The 16,393-nt window shown below is 45.5% G+C and overlaps 1 protein-coding gene across 3 annotated transcripts in view; it reads left to right on the top strand.

Annotated features, from left to right (window-relative positions):
* The window catches only part of LOC136575386 (ultra-long-chain fatty acid omega-hydroxylase-like), a 257,782-nt gene that overhangs the window by 217,921 nt on the left and 23,468 nt on the right, over positions 1–16,393 (top strand). For all 3 annotated transcript variants that reach the window (XM_066575081.1, XM_066575083.1, XM_066575082.1), the window contains exons 5-7: positions 6,674–6,801; positions 8,307–8,428; positions 14,780–15,047. In XM_066575081.1, coding sequence (XP_066431178.1) covers positions 6,674–6,801; positions 8,307–8,428; positions 14,780–15,047 — 518 coding nt within the window. The remainder of the gene's footprint in view (positions 1–6,673; positions 6,802–8,306; positions 8,429–14,779; positions 15,048–16,393) is intronic.

Below are 16,393 nucleotides of genomic sequence, written 5' to 3'. Positions count from 1 at the left end.
CTCTTCCATCCTCCTCCCCCTGCAGATGAGGACGAAAACCGAGCCAATATACGTTTGTGTGAATCCAGCCTAAGAACTGAAGTTTGAAATACATAAGATGGTTCTACCTGCTGTCAATAAGGTATTTTTATTTCATCTGATCCTGGCAGAGTGCTGAATTTGTATTTTCTATGCTTCTAATAATATTTTTCCAATATATAATATTTAGAGATGAGCGAACGTACTCGTCCGAGCTTGATGCTCGGGCGAATATTAGCGTGTTCGGGATGCTCGTTACTCTTAACGAGTACCACGCGATGTTCGGGTTACTTTCAGTTTCCTCTCTGAGACGTTAGCGCGCTTTTCTGGCCAATTGAAAGACAGGGAAGGCATTACAACTTCCCCCTGTGACGTTCAAGCCCTATACCACCCCCCTGCTGTGAGTGGCTGGGGAGATCAGATGTCACCCGAGTATAAAAGTCGGCCCCTCCCGCGGCTCGCCTCAGATGCCTTGTGAGTTAGCTGAGGGACAGTGATGCTGGTGCCGGAGCTGCTGTAGGGAGAGTGTTAGTAGTGAGTGTAGGCTTCAAGAACCCCAACGGTCCTTCTTAGGGCCACATCTATCCGTGTGGAGGCTGCTGTTAGCAGTGTTGTCCTTTTTTTTTTTTTTTTTAAATCGGCTGTGCTGAGCATTGCGCCCTGCAGTAATACTCCAGGGACAGAAGTGGTGTTTAGGCAGGGAGAGTGTTAGGAGTGAGTGTAGGCTTCAAGAACCCCAACGGTCCTTCTTAGGGCCACATTTAACCGTGTGCAGAACTGTGCAGACTGCTGTTAGCAGTGTTGCTTTTTTTTTTTTTTTTTTTAAATCGGCTGTGCAGAGCATTGCGCCCTGCAGTAATACTCCAGGGACAGAATTGTGTAGGCAGGGCCAGAAGACATATATTATTGATTGAATATATGCAGTGGGCCTTTTCTTTAACCAAAAAAGGGAAACATTCTATTTGGCCTGCCTCTGACAGTCCTCAGCGTTCTGGGTACGTGTGTGGTGGGTGCAGAACGTTAACAAAAAACATACGCAGCCAGCTACGTTTAACAGCAGGCTTGCGCCAATTTCTTTCCTGCCTGGGAAATCAAATCACTGGTAATACAGCATGCTGAGGGGTAGGGGTAGGCCTAGAGGACGTGGACGCGGCCGAGGACGCGGAGGGCCAAGTCAGGGTGTGGGTACAGGCCGAACTCCTGATCCAGGTGTATCGCAGCCGACTGCTGCGCGATTACGAGAGAGGCACGTTTCTGGCGTCCCCACATTCATCTCACAATTAATGGGTCCACGCGGGAGACCTTTATTAGAAAATGAGCAGTGTGAGCAGGTCCTGTCGTGGATGGCAGAAAGTGTTTCGAGCAACCTATCGTCCACCCACAGTTCTGTGCCGTCCACTGCTGCAAATCCGAATCCTCTGTCTGCTGCTCCTCCTTCCTCCCAGCCTCCTCACTCCACTACAATGACACATGCTCAGGAGCGGGAACACTCCCAGGAACTGTTCTCGGGCCCCTGCTCAGATTGGGCAGCAGTGGTTCCTCTCCCACCAGAGGAGTTTATCGTCACTGATGCCCAACCTTTGGAAAGTTCCCGGGGTCCGGGGGATGAGGCTGGGGACTTACGGCAACTGTCTCAAGACCTTTCAGTGGGTGAGGAGGACGATGACGATGAGACACAGTTGTCTATCGGTGAGGTAGTAGTAAGGGCAGTAAGTCCGAGGGAGGAGCGCACAGAGGATTCAGAGGAAGAGCAGCAGGACGATGAGGTGACTGACCCCACCTGGTTTGCAACGCCTACTCAGGACAGGTCTTCAGAGGGGGAGGCAAGGGCAGCAGCAGGGCAGGTTGCAAGAGGCAGTGCGGTGGTCAGGGGTAGAGGCAGGGCCAGACCGAATAATCCACCAACTGTTTCCCAAAGCGCACCCTCGCGCCATGCCACCCTGCAGAGGCCAAGGTGCTCTAAGGTCTGGCAGTTTTTCACCGAGACGCCTGACGACCGACGAACAGTGGTGTGCAACCTTTGTCGCGCCAAGATCAGCCGGGGAGCCACCACCAACAGCCTCACCACCACCAGCATGCGCAGACATATGATGGCCAAGCACCCCACAAGGTGGGACGAAGGCCGTTCACCGCCTCCGGTTTGCACCGCTGCCTCTCCCCCTGTGCCCCAACCTGCCACTGAGATCCAACCCCGCTCTGACGACACAGGCACTACCGTCTCCTGGCCTGCACCCACACCCTCACCTCCGCTGTCCTCGGCCCAATCCAGCAATGTCTCGCACCGTCCAGCCGTCGCTAGCGCAAGTGTTTGAGCGCAAGCGCAAGTACGCCGCCACGCACCCGCACGCTCAAGCATTAACCGTCCACATAGCCAAATTTATCAGCCTTGAGATGCTGCCGTATAGGGTTGTGGAAACGGAGTCCTTCAAAAGTATGATGGCGGCGGCGGCCCCGCGCTACTCAGTTCCCAGTCGCCACTACTTTTCCCGATGTGCCGTCCCAGCCCTGCACGACCACGTCTCCCGCAACATTGTACGTGCCCTCACCAACGCGGTTACTGCCAAGGTCCACTTAACAACGGACACGTGGACAAGCACAGGCGGGCAGGGCCACTACATCTCCCTGACGGCACATTGGGTGAATTTAGTGGAGACTGGGACAGAGTCAGAGCCTGGGACCGCTCACGTCCTACCCACCCCCAGAATTGCGGGCCCCAGCTCGGTGGTGGTATCTGCGGCGGTGTATGCTTCCTCCACTAAACCACCCTCCTCCTCCTCCAACGCAACCTCTGTCTCGCAATCAAGATGTGTCAGCAGCAGCAGCGCGTCGCCAGCAGTCGGTGTCGCGCGTCGTGGCAGCACAGCGGTGGGCAAGCGTCAGCAGGCCGTGCTGAAACTACTCAGCTTAGGAGATAAGAGGCACACGGCCCACGAACTGCTGCAGGGTCTGACAGAGCAGACCGACCGCTGGTTTGCGCCGCTGAGCCTCCAACCGGGCATGGTCGTGTGTGACAACGGCCGTAACCTGGTGGCGGCTCTGCAGCTCGGCAGCCTCACGCATGTGCCATGCCTGGCCCACGTCTTTAATTTGGTGGTTCAGCGCTTTCTGAAAAGCTACCCACGCTTGTCAGACCTGCTCGTAAAGGTGCGCCGGCTCTGCGCACATTTCCGCAAGTCCCACACGGACGCTGCCACCCTGCGCACCCTGCAACATCGGTTTAATCTGCCAGTGCACCGACTGCTGTGCGACGTGCCCACACGGTGGAACTCTATGCTCCACATGTTGGCCAGGCTCTATGAGCAGCGTAGAGCTATAGTGGAATACCAACTCCAACATGGGCGGCGCAGTGGGAGTCAGCCTCCTCAATTATTTTCAGAAGAGTGGGCCTGGTTGGCAGACATCTGCCAGGTCCTTCGAAACTTTGAGCAGTCTACCCAGGTGGTGAGCAGCGATGCTGCAATCATTAGCGTCACCATTCCTCTGCTATGCATCTTGAGAAGTTCCCTGCAAAGCATAAAGGCAGCCGCTTTGCGCTCGGAAACAGAGCCGGGGGAAGACAGTATGTCGCTGGATAGTCAGAGCACCCTCCTGTCTATATCTCAGCGCGTTCAGGAGGAGGAGGAGCATGAGGAGGATGAGGAGGAGGGGGAAGAGACAGCTTGGCCCACTGCTGACGGTACCCATGCTGCTTGCCTGTCATCATTTCAGCGTGTATGGCCTGAGGAGGAGGAGGAGGAGGAGGATCCTGAAAGTGATCTTCCTAGTGAAGACAGCCATGTGTTGCGTACAGGTACCCTGGCACACATGGCTGACTTCATGTTAGGATGCCTTCCTCGTGACCCTCGCGTTGCACGCATTCTGGCCACTACGGATTACTGGGTGTACACACTGATCGACCCACGGTATAAGGAGAACCTTTCCACTCTCATTCCCGAAGAGGAAAGGGGTTCGAGAGTGTTGCTATACCACAGGACCCTGGCGGACAAACTGATGGTAAAATTCCCATCCGACAGCGCTAGTGGCAGAAGGCGCACTTCCGAGGGCCAGGTAGCAGGGGAGGTGCGGAGATCGAGCAGCATGTACAGCACAGGCAATACAACAGTCTTTAAGGCCCTGGACAGCTTTATGGCTCCCCAGCAAGACTGTGTCACCGCTCCCCAGTCAAGGCTGAGTCGGCGGGAGCACTGTAAAAGGATGGTGAGGGAGTACGTAGCCGATCGCACGACCGTCCTCCCTGACGCCTCTGCCACCTACAACTACTGGGTGTCGAAGCTGGACACGTGGCCTGAACTCGCGCTGTATGTCCTGGAGGTGCTTGCTTGTCCTGCGGCTAGCGTCCTGTCAGAGAGGGTGTTTAGTGCGGCTGGGGGAATCATCACAGATAAGCGTACCCGCCTGTCAACCGACAGTGCCGACAGGCTTACACTCATCAAGATGAACAAAGCCTGGATTTCCCCAGACTTCTCTTCTCCACCAGCGGACAGCAGCGATACCTAAGCAATACGTAGGCTGCACCCGTGGATGGAAGCATCGTTCTCTCTCACCATCCAAAACGGGGACATTTCTGCTTCATAAATCTGTGTATAATATTCCTCCTCCTCCTCCTCCTGCTCCTCCTCCTGAAACCTCACGTAATCACGCCGAACGGGCAATTTTTCTTAGGGCCACAAGGCTCACTCTTATAATTTTTCTTAAAAATTTTTATACGTTTCAATGCTCTTAAAAGCGTTGAAACTTTAACTTGAACCAATTTTTCGTTAAACTGGGCTGCCTCCAGGCCTAGTTACCACTTAAGCCACATTAACCAAAGCGATTAATGGGTTTCACCTGCCCTCTTGGTTGGCCATGGCCAATTTTTTGGATGTACATTAGTACTGTTGATACAGCAATTTTTGTGGGCCCTCGCCTACAGTGTAATCAAATGAATTTTTAGCCCACCTGCATTACAGCTGACGTTACATCCGCTGTGTTGGGCAATGCAATGGGATATTTTTATGTACCGCGGGTGGGTTTCAGGGAGCCACCCATGCTGTGGGTCCACAGGGAATTATAAATGCATCTGTTTCCACTTCTAAAGAACCCCAGTCTGACTGGGGCATGCAGTGTGGGCCGAAGCCCACCTGCATTAAGCACGACATTACTACCTCAGCTGTGTTGGGCAATGCAATGGGATATTTTTAGGTACCGCCGGTGGGTTCCAGGGAGCCACCCATGCTGTGGGTCCACAGGGAATTATAAATGCATCTGTTTCCACTTCTAAAGAACCCCAGTCTGACTGGGGCATGCAGTGTGGGCCGAAGCCCACCTGCATTAAGCACGACATTACTACCTCAGCTGTGTTGGGCAATGCAATGGGATATTTTTATGTACCGCCGGTGGATTCCAGGGAGCCACCCATGCTGTGGGTCCACAGGGAATTATAAATGCATCTGTTTCCACTTCTAAAGAACCCCAGTCTGACTGGGGCATGCAGTGTGGGCCGAAGCCCACCTGCATTAAGCACAACATTACTACCTCAGCTGTGTTGGGCAATGCAATGGGATATTTTTATGTACCGCCGGTGGGTTCCAGGGAGCCACCCATGCTGTCGGTCCACAGGGACTTCACAATAGGGAGTTGTACCTGCCTGTGTCTATGAATTAAAAAGCCCGGTCTGACTGGGGCATGCAGACACCTTGACAGAATGAATAGTGTGTGGCACATAGGTTCCCCATTGCTATGCCCACGTGTGCAGCTCCTGATGGCGGTGGCACAGGATTATATTTCTCATTGCTTCTGTACAGCATTGTGGGCTATCGCCCTGCCCCTTTTAAAGAGGGTCGCTGCCTAGCCGTGCCAACCCTCTGCAGTGTGTGCCTGCTTTTCCTGTGGCAGACGCACTTATAAATAGACATGAGTGTGGCGTGGCATGAGGGCAGCTGAAGGCTGCGCAGGGACAATTTGGTGTGCGCTGTGGACACAGAGTCGTGCAGGGGGGGTTGGGCAGCATGTAACCCAGGAGAAGTGGCAGCGGAGTGTCATGCAGGCAGTGATTGTGCTTTGTTGGAGGTAGTGTGGTGCTCAGCTAAGGTATGCATTGCTAATGAGGGCTTTTCAGAAGTAAAAGTTGTTGGGAGGGGGGGGGGGCACTCTTGCCGGTATTGTGGCTTAATAGTGGGACCTGTGAACTTGAGATGCAGCCCAACATGTAGCCCCTCGCCTGCCCTATCCGTTGCTGTGTCGTTCCCATCACTTTCTTGAATTGCCCAGATTTTCACACATGAAAACCTTAGCGAGCATCGGCGAAATACAAAAATGCTCGGGTCGCCCATTGACTTCAATGGGGTTCGTTATTCGAAACGAACCCTCGAGCATCACGATAATTTTGTCCCGAGTAACGAGCACCCGAGCATTTTGGTGCTCGCTCATCTCTAATAATATTGGATCTAAATAATATTTAGGTTCTGGGGCCAAATTCATACATTAACACTTAAGGAGGTACAAATCAAAAATATAGTCATTTTTGTTTAAATAAAGTGTGTATTAAAAAACAAATATTAAACCAGCCCAAAGTAGTGGTCAATCTTCAAAGGGCTAAATTAACTGATCAACACCAGCCTTAATATGTTAACCCTTTAATTACTCGTTTAAATAATAAGTAATCTGTCTTGTTTAGGAGATGGCCTTTTGCTCAGCGAAGGACAGAAATGGGCCCGTCACCGTCGCCTATTAACACCTGCCTTCCACTTTGATATTTTAAAGCAGTATGTGAAGATTTTTAACCAAAGCACAGGTATCATGCATGTAAATTGAATCTATATATGCCACATGGATTGTCACTGGATTGTCCAGCGTTATGCTAATGGATGTAAGATGAAGTGAAATTGGGGAATGACACCCGTATTTTCTCCATAGTTTTTAATCTTTACACTCTCCAAAACTCTGTCTTGGTCACTTGTTAGACACAGAGGTATACAGATCATTACTGGACAGCTATCGGAGTTGGATTTTCCAACAAAGTGGACATAAACAATGAATGTTCCTATTAAATAAAAGCAAACAAGGATCTTGAAAACCATGAAGAATTGATAAGTTGGAAAATCGTTGAATTTTGCAGCATACAAATTAGCTTCTTTGAATACTCATTTCCCTTTTCCATGACCAATGGGGGTTTTGGACTTTTATGCAAACAACAATATTTCACCATTGAAGTGATTGATTTTAAAAGTCAATATATTTTACTTTTGGTTTTACCCATTTTTTTTTCTTGTGAAGGATTTTAAAATCAGCAGAGTTAAATAGCAAGAATAAATGGTATTTATACTTTTTACTATCCTATTGTTGTATCCTTATATGGTTACTTATTTTTCTTTAGAATTAATGCATAGAGTCTGAATGCTATTTAATGTTATGGTGGAATACACAGTGTATGCTTGAGAAAAGGAGCAGACTCCTTGAACCCTCGCATTAGTGTGTCTAGATGCTTCCTCTGCTTTGTGGCATCTCCATGTTACTTCCTTGATTAAAATGGACTGATCCAAGAAAGGGACTGTTTTAAGCACTGTGGGTGAATGCCTTGTGCTTTTTCTACTCTTGTAACATATGTACATGATTGATGACAAAATACAAAGAAGTATATAGCAAAAACAAGCCCCCTGTACCATGTTATTTTTGGTGTTGCTGTTGAAGTGGGAAGAAATGAGAGAACCGTCTACCTATATGACGCCCAGGTGCCTAAATAACAGGTTGTTTGATTATGTATTGGTATTCCAGTTGGCTATCACAGTAGAGGATCAGGCTGCCAGTATGGCAGCTAAATCTTAGAGATAGCAAAGCATGTAGGAGCGCAAGGTACCATCAAAAATGGGCTAATGACTGAAGACTGTTACATTACATGCTACCAATTTATATGGGGTGGACAGGAAGGCCTTAATGTGCAACCTGGTCCAAAGATCTAAAGAGAGAAAAGCTGTCCCTGCTCATTCTTACAGACAAGCTCGACCTGTAGTGCTGGAATACGTGCAGGACGCATCCATGACAACCAGGGAATAAACCTCCTGACGTGCCAGGAGAACATGATGGTTTATAAAGCTAAAGATAAAAAATCCAAAGCAGGACCACATTGCAAACTTTAATAACATTTGATTAGCATTCAACTAACAGCAACTTTTCGTAACCGGACTACCCCTTTAAGTAACTCATAAAAGACTGAATGAATTATTAAAAAGTTCACAAAATAAGGACACCCAGTTTTTTTACCTGAATTTACCTGTTATCTACTGCTCTCATATTTGTGCATGTTTTCACAGGCTAAATGGCGCAGATTGTGTGTAGATGGCCCGGTGTCTCTGGATATGTTTGAACACATCAGCCTAATGACATTGGATACCTTGCTGAAATGTACATTTAGCTATGACAGTGACTGCCAAGAGTGAGTTACTTTCTGTATTTCCATTGCTTTAAAATAACTTTTTGACACTTGACAAGTTGAGTACAGGTTTCAAAAGACACACAGTGATATTAAAGGAGCACTGTTTTTTGTGGGGGTGTTTTTGAGAATTCATCACAGTATTATTGACCTCTTCTGTGAAGAATCCTGTTCTGTAGCTCATTTCCTCCTTAATGTGGATTCTGCACTTTACATAGTAACATAGTATGCAGGGCTGAAAAACAACAATGTCCATCCAGTTCAGACTGTTTCCACCTCCCCTTGTTGATCCAGAGGAAGGCAAAATAACCAATGATGCAGAAGCCAATTTACCTCATTTGGAGGAAAAAAATTCTTACTGACTCCATAATGGCAGTCAGAATAATTCCTGGATCAACTTTTGAAAGTTCCTACCTCACTCCAAGTCCCAGATTACAGCCCAATAGTTATTTAATGTCTATATCCTGTAATATCATAGCGCTCTAGAAAGACATCTAGTCCACTCTTAAACTCCTCTATCGATTTTGCCATCACCACATCCTCTGGCAGAGAGTTCCATAGTCTCACTGCTCTTACAGTGAAGAACCCCCTTCTGTGTTGGTGATGAAACCTGCTTTCTTCTAGATGTAGAGGATACCCTCTTGTTATCGTCGCAGTCCTGGGTATAAACCGATCATGGGAGAGAGCCTTGTATTGTCCTCTAGTGTATCTATACATAGTTCTTTGGTCGCCCCTTAACCGTCTTTTTTCTAGGGTGAACAATCCCAATTTTGATAGCCTATCTGGGTATTCCAGTCCTCCAATTCCATTTATTAATTTAGTTGCCCTTCTTTAAACCCCCTCAAGTACTGTAACATCTTTCCTGAGCACCGGTGTCCAGAACTGTACACAGTATTCCATGTGGGGCCTGACAAGTGCCTTGTATAGTGGAAGAATTCTGTTCTCATTCCTCACCCCTATGCCTCATTTAACCCCTTAATGCTATAGGATGTACAGTCCTATACGTTCCTGCACGCTCTGGGTGTGTGTGAAGGGAGATCGCTGGGCGATCTCGTAATCTATATATATAAAATTGAATGTATGTCTGCGTGTCTGTCTGTCTGTTTGTCCTTTATGCGCTACTACACCATTCATCCGATCGCCATGAAACTTTGGGAAGTTGTTAAGTACACTCCTGGGAAGATTATAGGCATAGTACAATTATGCTATGATAAATGGCGCGCATGCGAGCGTTGTTGACAGTTACGCCCCCCCACGTAGATCGTTTGATTTCCATCACTGCCACTAATTCTCTCACTTCGCGATGTCGTAGAAACATAAAATTTGGCACGAGCACTGATTATGTCATAAATAGGAAAAGTTAATGGGTCCCAACTCGATTATTCAATTCTAAGCGCCAAAGAATTAGCGTCCAAATTTTACATACAGAATCTAATTTTCTCACTTCCCAATGTCATAGAAACTTGAAATTTGGCACGAGCATTGATTATGTCATAAATAGAAAAAGCTAATGGGTCCCAACTTGATTGTTCAATTCTATGCGCAAAAGATTTAGCGTCCAAATTTTACGTACGGAATGTAATTTTCTCACATAGAAACTTGAAAATTATAAAGCTGAGGTAACATGTAAGCTGCGCTGCGATTGGTTGTTATATATTATACCACTGAGGTAACATGAAAGCTGCGCTGTGATTGGTTGTTATCTAGATATACGAATGAATGTACTGTATGTCTGTCTGTCTTCGCAGCAACGCGCGACGGGTAAGCTAGTCTAAATAATAAAACAAAAACACATATATGGTATCTCTGCATCCATAAAAGTCTAATCTATCAAAGTAATGAATTATTTACCCCGCACGGTGAACGTCGTCAGGAAAAACGCCAGAATTTCTAACCTAACATTTACCAATATTGAATTTCATTTGCTATTTTTCTACCCAAGCCCCCAGCTTATCTAGGTCCATTTGCAACCGTACCTTGTTCTCTATTGTATAATTTTGTATCATCTGCAAATATTGATGTTTTACTGTACAATCCTTCTATCAGGTCATTGATAGATATATTGAACAGAATGGGCCCTAGTACTGAACCCTGTGGCACCCCATTAGCAACGGTGGCCCAATCAGAGAACAATCCATTTATTACCACCCCCTGCTTTCTATCTCCGAACCAGTTCCTTACCCAACTACACACGTTTTTGCCCAGACCAAGCTGTCTCATTTTATATATCATCCTATTATGCGGCACGGTGTCAAATGCTTTAGAAAAATCCAGATATACGAGATCAATAGACTCTTCCAGGTCCAGCCTAGAGCTTACTTCATTATAGAAGCTGATCAAGTTGGCCTGACATGATCGACCCTTCATGAATCCATGCTGGTGAGGAGTTATTCCGTTGTTTCCTTGATGTATTCCAGGATGGCAGCTCTCAGAAACCCCTTGAATATTTTTCCAATTATTGAAGACTTACTGGCCTATAGTTACCCGGCTCTCTTTTTGACCCCTTTTTGCATATTGGAACCACATTGGCAATGCGCCAATCTAGTAGTACAACCCCGGTCTCAATAGAGTCCCCTTGCATCTCGAGTGGCATTTCTTTTTCTGTCGTGTATATACTTGAGAAAAATCTATTTAATAGATTTGCCTTCCCCCATCATCTTCTATGATTTCTCGTGCATTATTTTTTGCTGTTTATGTAATTGAAAAATAGTTTGGGCTTATTTTTGCTCTCTTTGGCAATTAGTCTCTCTGCCTCCTCCTTAGCAGTTTTTATCTTTTCCTTACATAATTGGGTTTCTTCCCCATATGCTTTTAGCACTTCTTCACTGCCTTCTTGTTTTAGTAATTTAAACGCTTTCTTTCATTCGCTTATAGTCACCCTTACAGTCTTGTCGAGCCACATTGGTTTTCTTCTATTTGTAGTTCTTTTATGTTTGAAGGGTATGAACTGCTCACATTAGGTACTTAGGATGCTTATAACCCCTTCCCGCTCCAGGATGTACATTTACGTCCTGGAGTGTCGGGGTATGCATGCAGAGAGTTCACGGGGTGACCTCTCTGCATACAGCGCCGGCGTCAGCTGTTTACTGCAGCTGACACCCGCGGGCAATAGCTGCGATCGGCCATTGGGCCGAAATAGTCGATCGCGGCTATTAACCCTTTAGATGCCGCTGTCAATTCTGACAGCTGCATTTAAAGCCCCCAAACTCTGTTCAGGGGTCCCACGGTGAGATTGGGGGAGCCGTGCAGGTGTCATGGCTACCGAGGGGCCTTCTGAAAGGCCCCACGGCTGCCTTAAGAGACTGCCTATCAAGCCATCCCCGTGGGGTGGCTTGATATGCTGCCTGTCAGAATGCAGTATGACGTAATACTACAGCATTACGTCATACTACAGGAGCGATCAAAGCATTGCATATTGTAGTCCCCCAGGGGGGCTTAAAAGTAATGTGCATAAAGAGCAATAAAGTTTTTTTAATTGTAAAAAAAAAGTTATAAAAGCTTAAATCACCCCCCTTTTGCCATATCTATAATTAAAAAGTCTAAATAATAAAATAAAAATACATATTTGGTATTTCCGTGTCCCTTAAAATTCGACCTATCAAAGTAGCACATTATTTACCCCGCACGGTGAACGTCGTCCGAAAAAAACAAAAAAAAAACAATGCAAGTCGCCCTGTCTCCCAGAAAAAATGCAATTAAAAGCGATCAAAAGTATTCCAAATTAGTACTAATGGAAGCTACAGGACATTCCGCAAAAAAGGAGCCATCGCTGAACTACGTCGACGGAAAAATAAAAAAGTTACTGCGCGCACAAGATGACCCCAGAAAATAATTGAAATAAATTGAATGTCTTTGAGTAGTATAGTAAAAAAAAAACTATACAAGTTTTGAAAGATTGCGGAATGTCGTTTTTTTTTCCATTTTACTGCACTTAGAATTTTTTAAAAGTTTTGCAGTACATTATGTGGTACATTAAATAGCACCATTGAAAAATACAACTTGTCCCGCAACAAACAAGCTCCCATACAGCGACGTCGATGGATAAATAAAGGAGTTATGATTTTTTTAAGGGGGGAGGAAAAAGCTAAAATGTAGGGGAAAAAAAGAGCCGCGTCATGAAGGGCTTAAACTTCTCCCATTTGTCACCTGTAGTGTTACATTTAAGGACATTGTCGCAATTAATGTTGCCAAGAGTAATTCTGAGCTGATCAAATTTTGCTTTACTAAAGTTCAGTATTTTGTCACTCCATGTTAAGGCTTCTTATTCAATGACAACTGGAAATTAATTATATTGTTGTCACTACTTTCCAAATATCCCTCAACCTGCACCCCCAAGATTGGTTAATAGTAAGTCCCTCCCTCTAGTTAGCTCCTGTACAGGTTGGGTAAGGTAGTTATCTTTAATTGTTCTCAAAAACCTAACACCCTTGTGAAATTCGCAGGTTTCATCTTCCTATATTATATCCAGATAATTAAAATCTCCCATAATAATTACTTTGTTGGGGTTTGACACTTCCTTGATTTGTCTTATTAATAAGTTTTCAGTTTCTTCTGTTATTTTTGGTGGCCTATAGAAAACTCCTATCTGGTTTCCACGGTCTCTTCTGAAGAGATTGTAACCCCGTAAGTTCACTGCCCAAACGCATTTGTTATCAAGCCATGTTTCTGTTATTCCTACTATATTGTAGTTTTCCTCAGACATTCTTGCTTCAAGCTCACCCACTTTACTGACCAGACTTTTTGCATTTGCAGCCATACAAAGTATACAGTTGTGGTTACTGTTTGTATTTATTATGCTACTTATGGTCTTATTTGCTACTCTGTCAGTTCTAACTGTACTAACCCCACCCTCCACTCGACCCCTATTTCCATTCCTTAATCCCAGAACTCTGTCTACACTGTCATTCCCCCTACATCTCTTGCTGCCCTCCCCTCAGTCCTTAGTTTAAACACTCCTCTAACCTTCTAGCCATCTTCTGCCCCAGCACAGCTGCACCCTCCCTATTGACATGCAGCCCGTCGCTACGTTAGAGCCTTTAGCCGAGAGCAAAGTCATCCCAGTTCTCCAGGAACCCAAACTATTCTTTCCTAGACCAACTCTTGAGTCACTTGTTTACCTCCCTAATCTCCCGCTGCCTTTCTGGTGGGGCTCATGGTACAGATAGTATTTGCGAGAAAACTACCTTGGAGGACCTTGCCCTGAGCTTGGATTCTAGATTCCTGAAATCATTTTTAAGGGTCCTCTGTTGACCTCTGTCTATGTCATTGGTACTAATGCATACCATGACCTCTGGATCCTTACCAGCCCCTTCCAGTTATTTATCAACCTGATCCGCGATATGTTGAACTCGAATGCCAGGAAGACAACACACCATTCGATGATCCCGGTCTTTGTGGCAGATTGCCTTTTCTGTCCTCCTAATAATTGAGTCTCCCACCATCAGGACCTGTCTAGCCTGCCCTGTGCTGCCCTTCCCCCTTCTTACTGGAGCAGTCGTCTCCCTGGCGGTCATTTATTTATGGCCTCCTGGTCACCTGACCAGCACTCTGACTCTGCTCTGTGTCCTGAAATTAAGGGGCAGATTTAAGTCAATTGTCACAAAGAAAATTGTCTTTCTTGCACATAGCAACCAATCAAAGATCAGCTTGCATTTTGAAAAGCAGAATACGAAATGAAAGCTGCACTGTCATTGATTACTGTAGGCAAGAAAGATGTTTTTTTTATGGCAGTTTACATAAATCTCCCCCATTATCTCCAGGACACAGAACATTGTCATAATACTGATCATGCAACCTGGAAGATGAAAAGTGCAGAGTCTGGAGGGAACAAACTACAGAATGGGATACTTCACAGTAGAAGTCACTGATCTTGATGGATTTCTCAAAATAAACTTGGAGTGCTTCTTTAAACGGTGAAGAGCCACACGACCGGGTCGGATTCCGGTACCCGTCACTTTTATTCTTCATCTGTAGTGCGGATGGCTGCAGCAAGCCACCATCGGACATGCATAGTACAAACTTTTTTTTCTAAATGGTTCTATTTTTTAGTACGATTGCTAGGCAATGATGCTAGTACCAACGACCTTTTTGCAATGTCAATTGCAGATTGACCACGGGTCGGATGGCTTCCATTGACTTCAATGGAAGCCGTCCGTGCAGAATCCTAAACATTCTGCTTTTTTTTTCCTCCGCTCACGGAAATCACAATTTGTTTCCACGAGTGTGAAGGAAAAAGTGGTTTTGCATAGCATGCTCTGAATGGTATTTGCCTATTGCCTTTTGCCTTTATGCTCCAGGGCAATTCTGCATTTCAGAATGACTGCTTACACTCTCTATTAAATGTTATCATTACAGGACGCCAAGTGAATACATTGCAGCAATTTATGACTTAAGCAACTTGATTACGCAACGTGAGCAATCCCTTCATCATTACTTTGATTTTATCTACCGCTTTTCCTCCAATGGAAGAAAATTCTACCGTGCATGCAGAATTGTTCATGAGTTTACTGCAAATGTAGTGAAGTTGAGAAAGAAGGCTTTGCAGGAGAAGGGGGAAGAGAACTGGATCAAGTCCAAGCAAGGAAAGACCAAGGATTTCATTGACATTATATTACTGTCAAAGGTCAGGCCAAGTGTCATCAATAAATGTCAGTTTATGATGTGGATGGATGTTTGGAACGCCTTGTCTACATTAAATACTATGATTATTAGCAACTATAGTTTCAAAAAAGCTTGACAGAGGAAGGGAGCTCACCCTGTTAGCCCGTTGGCTCCCCACAATATGATGACTGACAACACAGATATGTTTCGATAAACATTTTTGTATTAAAAGGATTTTATTATGAAAATATAGCTCATCACGACCGCATTGGAGTTGTGTATTACACAGGCTCTGTAAGCCCTTGTTATACACGGTAGCTCACAGGCAATCAATTACACTTCCTTGCACAGTTTCGCTCACATTAGCGTGTCAGAATTGTGTAATCAGTGAGTGGAAAATTGAGCACAGCATAGAGCCTATTGTTCTCCATCTGTGGATATATGCATCATCAGGGGCGTAACTATAGAGGATGCAGGGGTTTCGGTTGCACCCGGGCCCAGGAGCCTTAGGGGGCCCATAAGGCCTCTCTTCTCTATATAGGTAACCCAGTACTACAAATAAAGCATTATAGTTGGGGGCCCTGTTACAAGTTTTGCATCGGGGCCTGGGAGCTTCAAGTTATGCCTCTGCGCATCATCACTAGGTGGCGGCACGGAAAATATAAACAAGAAAAACAGGTGTACTGCACATGACTGACTGCATGAGTAGCTACAATTTCACCGCCATAAGCGGCTGTATGCAGTCAATGCAGGCTGTCCAACCCGCAGCCTATATCTATCAGGATGCGGTTACTAGTTCCTAACTAGGATTGTGCCGTTTAAATAGAAATAGAATAGCTAGTCCCTTAACTGATGTATAGAGAGCTTGATGTCTGTCTAGCTAATCTATAGTAAAACTGCGCCATGATAGTATTTCAGCGGCGTAGTATCGATTCAAAATGAAACAAAAATAAATAAAAAGAATGGCGGCATGACAGCCCTAGTGGTGCAGTTTGTTTGATTTTGAATCGATACTACGCCACTGAAATACTATCATTAGATATCAAGATTAGGCTTACTAGATTAGTACATATGTAAGCTTTGGCGCAGTTTTACTATAGATTAGCTAGACAGACATCAAGCTCTCTATACATCAGTTAAGGGACTATTCTATTTCTATTTAAATGGCACAACCCTACTTAGGAACTAGTAACCGCATCCTGATAGATATAGGGTAAAAGATCTATTTCTACATCTTATAGATCTTAATAGATCTTATTCTGGACCTAGTTGATCAAGGTTCTATCAGAATAAGATAAGGAGACAATTTTCCTAATTGACTGATATTACCTGGATCAGGGTACATAAGCTACTATCCAGCTTATTTTA

Source organism: Eleutherodactylus coqui, chromosome 1, assembly GCF_035609145.1.
Source record: "Eleutherodactylus coqui strain aEleCoq1 chromosome 1, aEleCoq1.hap1, whole genome shotgun sequence".
Taxonomy (NCBI): Eukaryota; Metazoa; Chordata; class Amphibia; order Anura; family Eleutherodactylidae; genus Eleutherodactylus; species Eleutherodactylus coqui.
Note: the sequence above shows the minus strand (reverse complement) of the source record. Positions and strands in the feature narration are given on the sequence as shown.